This window comes from Rana temporaria, chromosome 1, assembly GCF_905171775.1.
Source record: "Rana temporaria chromosome 1, aRanTem1.1, whole genome shotgun sequence".
Taxonomy (NCBI): Eukaryota; Metazoa; Chordata; class Amphibia; order Anura; family Ranidae; genus Rana; species Rana temporaria.
The window spans coordinates 667,932,612-667,938,599 of NC_053489.1; the positions used below are offsets into that span (position 1 = coordinate 667,932,612).

Here is a 5,988-nt window from a genome sequence, read left to right on the forward strand (position 1 = left end):
TGAAAATTTTACGTCGTTTGTGAATAGGGCTGGACGTAAGTTACGTTCACGTCTAAAGCAATGACGATTTGCGGCGTAATTCCTAACATGCGCACTTGGATTCTTTCACAAACGGCGCATGCGCCGTTCGTAAAAAACGTCAAATACGCGGGGTCACCTGAAATTTAAATAAAACACGCCCACATCATCCAGATTTGAATTAGGCGGGCTTACGCCGGAGCACATACGTTACGCCGCCGTAACTTAGGGCGCAAGTCCTTTCTGAATACGGAACTTGCGCCCAAAGTTACGGCGGCGTAACGTATCTGAGATACGTTACGCCCGCCCATAGATAGACAATTCTATCTGAATCCGGGCCAAAGTCAATAGGATGTGATTTGCATTGAAGTAAATGGGAAAGCAATTTTGAAATGTTGTCACTAGGGGGCGTTTTTGCATTGCCGTCAATGAGACGCGATTTTGCATTGGAGTCAATGGGATGAAGAATATCAGTGTCTCCGCTTTCAAAAAACTTTATTCCTTTTTTAGAGTTTACACAGTATAAATAAAAAATAAAAGAGTTTTCGAGATTTGAAGGAAGATGAGAGCGTTAGAGGGAATATTGCTGAGCTAAAGCGATATTAAACCCGAAAATCAAACATTTATTACATTGCAGCTCCCCAATTCTTAGATATGGTGGCTGCATTAGTTTTCTTTTTTTTTTTTTTTTAAGCTTTCTTTCTTCTATTTTCATCTGGTGATCCGGCCTGTAAGTTTGTTGTTATTTTTTTTTTTTTTTTTCAATAGAACAAGCTCTCCTGCAGAATGTATCAGTTACAGAGATGAGTCAAACCGCTGACAGGGGTGCTAACAATGATCAGCTTTCATTTATTGATGTAAAATCTGTATCCCAAAAGGAAAATTGACCGATTATAAAGTAAATCGCTGGAGTTCGGCTTCATTTGTTAGTACATCTAAATCTGCTAGTCCATCCAGGGCCGCCATCGGTAATTATGGGGCCCCTTAGACTGTTTCAGGCATGGGCCCCCTGGAGCAAAGAACCTGGGGGGGGAGGGGGTGCTGCCACCTGAAATTGAGAAGCGGGGGGGGACGGGGGGCTGCCGCGAATTGAGAAGCGGGGGGGGGGGGCTTTAAAAAAGAAAAGACGAAATAAAGAAAAATATATATAAAAAAAGGGGGGGGTGCCATCCGGGGCCCTGGGACCCTCTGAGCCCTTTAATAAAAATAAAAAATAAACATTTATAAAAAATAAATAAAAAGGGGGTTTGCCACATGGGGCCTTTGGGACCTCTGAGCCCTTTAATAATATATATATATATTTGTCACCAGGAATTCTCATTATTTTATATTCTTAATTTTGTACATTTTTGTATTCTGATCCCGAACAACCTTACTCTATCACTTCATGTATTAGTGGATAATATATAATATCATTTACATCCTTCTACCGTCATTATGGACCTTCTTCTGCAGCATTCATATGCTCACCACCTGCTGTTATAAAGACTGACCACAAGGTGGCGCTAACTGTGCGCTTCATAAACCAACATCTCAGGACGTGCATTTCTTAGAATTCACCAGCAGGTGGCGCTCTGGACACACAAAGATTTCGGCTGCTTGTAGTTCCTGCTGGTCTTCCGCTAGATGTCGCGCTGCAGTCAGTCAGGATTCCTGTGGCGGTGGACGGGACCCGGAAGTAGAGCGGAGGGGAGGTCACGTGACCGGTGAGCGGATACATACATTGGGGGAGAGTACAGCGGAGGGAGGAAGTCATGTGATCGCAGAGTGGATACAATGTATGTACAATATATTGAGAGGGGAGGATCAGGCTGTATATATAATATATATTTATATATAGAAGGGGGAGGGGAGGATCAGGCTGTATATATATATATTGGGCTGGAAGAGAATAGGTCAGATTTTCATATATCAGAATGGGAAATGTTATCAATGGAAGAGATGAGCCCCATGTTGTATAGTGGCAGGGCACTGGTGTTGTGTGATCGTGGGGGGCTGGGGTTGTATGATGGCGGGGGACGCTGGGGTTGTATGATCGCGGGGGACGCTGGGGTTGTGTGATCGCGGGGGACGCTGGGGTTGTGTGATCGCGGGGGACGCTGGGGTTGTGTGATCGCGAGGGACGCTGGGGTTGTATGATGGCGGGGGACGCTGGGGTTGTATGATCGCGGGGGACGCTGGGGTTGTGTGATCGCGGGGGACGCTGGGGTTGTGTGATCGCGGGGGACGCTGGGGTTGTATGATGGCGGGGGACGCTGGGGTTGTGTGATCGCGAGGGACGCTGGGGTTGTGTGATCGCGGGGGACGCTGGGGTTGTGTGATCGCGGAAGCTGGGGGGGTTGTATGATCGCAGGACGCTGGGGGGGTTGTATGATCGCAGGATGCTGGGGGGGTTGTATGATCGCAGGAAGCTGGGGGGTTGTATGATCGCAGGACGCTGGGGTTGTATGATCGCAGGGCATCGGGTTGCAGGATGGCAGAGCACTCGGGTTGTATGATGGCAGGGCGCTGGGAGTTTTTTAGTATCGTGGGGGGGGCTGGAGTTGTATGATTGCAGGACGCTGGGGGGGGTTGTATGATCGCGGGGGGGCTGGGGTTGTATGAGAACATACCTAAACGATCGATCTATGTAATTAATGACAAATCTAGCCGATCATGGCACTGCATTGTTGATCGAGGCTCCTAAGTAAATTGCACAATCAGATTGTAACCTGTATGGTCATCCTTATAATCTCTGCACAATCAAACTTTGATTTACCAAAAAAACATGTAATATGAGGACCAACCTAATTATCCAATCACATTGCATCCAATCGGTAGAGTTTTTGTTGATCTAAAGCAGATTGTACAATCAGATTGTAAAGTGTGTGGTGACCTCTCAAAGAATCAGATACTGTAATACGATCAGATCTATGAATGGTCCAAAAACAGAAAAAATCCCCCGTCATTGATCGATCCCAAGCAAAACTCAACAAAATAATGTAAATGATTTTGGATGTAGAAATCTGATGGTAGGAAATCAGTCGCACTGAAATGATCGAATGATTATTTGATCTTTCTGATTGGTTGGAATAAGATTGTACATAGAATTTCCGTTATGTATAAAATCTGGATATATGTGACCGGTGTCCCCTCTGTTCTCAGGGCGCGGTGATGGTGCACGGCTTTGTCATCCACACGGTGGGCGCCGGTCCCGGGGAGGGCCCCGATCTCTGCCGAGTTCTCTACTCTCACCTGTTCGGCTGCAACCTCCTGGAGGAGAAGCTGAGGGCGGATGAGGTGGCTTTGGAGAAGGACAGAGCCAGGAGGATGGATCAGATCGCCGTGGTAGCCAGGTGAGTTGGTTGTGCCGTGTGGTGACCAGAGCATGTCCATATCTTATCAGAGAGAAACACATAGCCTTATGAAAATTCTACATGCCAGGCTGACTTTGGAGCCCCCGATCTGGGACAAGCATGCAGCAAGCAAAGTCAAATTGTTGTCTTGACCTCTTCCAGGTCAGTCATTTGGTGGGTCAGCATGACCAGCTTTTTTAAAGAAAGAGGTCAGCAATGTTGGTTTGTAACTCCACTTTTTGTACCATGTTACCATTATGAGGGGTTCCCACCATCCCTGCACTGAGTTCCTGGTCTGTACACCTGCTGTGCCCATTATGAAGGGTTCCACCATCCCTGTGCTGGGTCTTGGTTGAGGGACAGTGGGTGAAGGCTGGTCTTGGTTGAGGGACAGTGGGTGAAGGCTGGTCTTGGTTGAGGGACCGTGGGTGAAGGCTGGTCTTGGTTTGAGGGGCCGTGGGTGAAGGCTGGTCTTGGTTTGAGGGGCCGTGGGTGAAGGCTGGTCTTGGTTTGAGGGGCCGTGGGTGAAGGCTGGTCTTGGTTTGAGGGGCCGTGGGTGAAGGCTGGTCTTGGTTGAGGGGCCGTGGGTGAAGGCTGGACTTGGTTGAGGGGCCGTGGGTGAAGGCTGGTCTTGGTTGAGGGGCCGTGGGTGAAGGCTGGTCTTGGTTGAGGGGCCGTGGGTGAAGGCTGGTCTTGGTTTGAGGGGCGTGGGTGAAGGCTGGTCTTGGTTTGAGGGCCGTGGGTGAGGCTGGTCTTGGTTGAGGGACCGTGGAGTGAAGGATGGCTCTTGGTTGAGGGGGCCGTGGGTGAAGGATGGTCTTGGTTGAGGGGCCGTGGGTGAAGGATGGTCTTGGTTGAGGGGCCGTGGGTGAAGGATGGTCTTGGTTGAGGGGCCGTGGGTGAAGGATGGTCTTGGTTGAGGGACCGTGGGTGAAGGATGGTCTTGGTTGAGGGGCCGTGGGTGAAGGATGGTCTTGGTTGAGGGGCCCGTGGGCAGAAGGATGGTCTTGGTTGAGGGGCCGTGGGCGAAAGGATGGTCTTGGTTGAGGGACCGTGGGCGAAGGATGGTCTTGGTTGAGGGACCGTGGGCGAAGGATGGTCTTGGTTGAGGGACCGTGGGTGAAGGATGGTCTTGGTTGAGGGGCCGTGGGTGAAGGCTGGTCTTGGTTGAGGGGCCGTGGGTGAAGGCTGGTCTTGGTTGAGGGGCCGTGGGTGAAGGATGGTCTTGGTTGAGGGGCCGTGGGTGAAGGATGGTCTTGGTTGAGGGGCCGTGGGTGAAGGCTGGTCTTGGTTGAGGGGCCGTGGGTGCAGGCCGGTCTTGGTTGAGGGGCCGTGGGTGAAGGCCGGTCTTGGTTGAGGGGGCCGTGGGTGAAGGCCGGTCTTGGTTGAGGGGCCCGTGGGTGAAGGCCGGTCTTGGTTGAGGGGCCGTGGGTGAAGGCCCGGTCTTGGTTGAGGGCCGTGGGTGAAGGCCGGGTCTTGGTTGAGGGGCCGTGGGTGAAGGCCGGTCTTGGTTGAGGGGCCGTGGGTGAAGGCCGGTCTTGGTTGAGGGGCCGTGGGTGAAGACCGGTCTTGGTTGAGGGGCTGTGGGTGAAGGCTGGTCTTGGTTGAGGGGCCGTGGGTGAAGGCTGGTCTTGGTTGAGGGGCCGTGGGTGAAGGCTGGTCTTGGTTGAGGGGCCGTGGGTGAAGGCTGGCCTTGGTTGAGGGGCCGTGGGTGAAGACACAACTCCATCGATTATTGAGAAATCTTCTTCTCTCTTGCAGGCAGACTGAGTCGATGTGTCTTCTGAGGCGCCAGGTGTCCGGTCGGCCAGCCAGTGACTTCATCATCCAGTCAGTGGACGAGCCAGTGTCCTTTCATGAGGAGGAGGTCGGGATGTATGGTCTGGTAGCGGGAGATCCCTTCCCCCAGGAGATGACCGTCCTCTGGATGGGGTGCTTCTCTCTGGGCTTCTCCCTGATCTGCGACTCCCTGGACAACCTGACCTTGGCGGAGAGCACGCTGAGGATGCTGGTGAGGTATCTGGTGGATTCCCTGAAGCTCCTCACCAACAGCACCAATGTCATCCTCCGAGCGGACAAGATCCACCTGAGTCTGGACAGGTTCATTCCTCAGGGGCACCTACTGTTCCTCAACCACCAGGCCAGCCAGGCGCTGGAGAAGGAGCTGAACAACTCCATGACCCTGTAGGGTGGGCGATAGACGGACCTACACTGGGATCTGACCAGGGAAGATCCACCAGAAGACATCCTGGTTCTTACTCTTTGTAGGACCTGAAGCTGCAGGGCGACCAATCCAACCCAGACTTCAGATCTCACCAATTCCAATCTGGTTGGATGATGTACAGCGACACAAACAGCACTTCTAGAAATCTAGATTCTTTTTTTTTTTAAATAAATATAAATGTGGCCTAATCACACAGGGTGGGTCTTGCTTGCTTTACATGAACCGGTTCTTGGGTAATGCCAGCCTACCCTTTACTCCCTCTGTTCCGGAGCATAGGAGGGTTGAGTGCCAGAGTAAGGGTCGCCAAACACGTTCCAATCAACTTTAGGTTTACCAAAACTATGCAATATCAGATCTCCCTACCCAATACATTGTTATCCAATCACACACGCCTTTACATTACATAGTAAT

At 51.3% G+C, this 5,988-nt stretch overlaps 1 protein-coding gene across 2 annotated transcripts; it reads left to right on the forward strand.

Moving 5' to 3' along the window:
- Positions 1 to 1,645: 1,645 nt before the first annotated feature.
- On the forward strand, positions 1,646 to 5,770 carry AP5S1 (adaptor related protein complex 5 subunit sigma 1). Of its 2 annotated transcripts, none has more exons than XM_040335584.1 (3): positions 1,646 to 1,724; positions 3,163 to 3,353; positions 5,115 to 5,770. In XM_040335584.1, exons 2-3 carry the CDS (start codon positions 3,172 to 3,174, stop codon positions 5,539 to 5,541), a joined length of 609 nt encoding a protein of 202 aa, XP_040191518.1. In that variant the 5' UTR covers positions 1,646 to 1,724; positions 3,163 to 3,171; the 3' UTR covers positions 5,542 to 5,770. The 2 variants fall into 2 exon arrangements, with proteins under 2 accessions (XP_040191518.1, XP_040191517.1); XM_040335583.1 differs by having other exon boundaries at positions 1,708 to 1,796.
- The last annotated feature ends 218 nt before the right edge of the window (positions 5,771 to 5,988 follow it).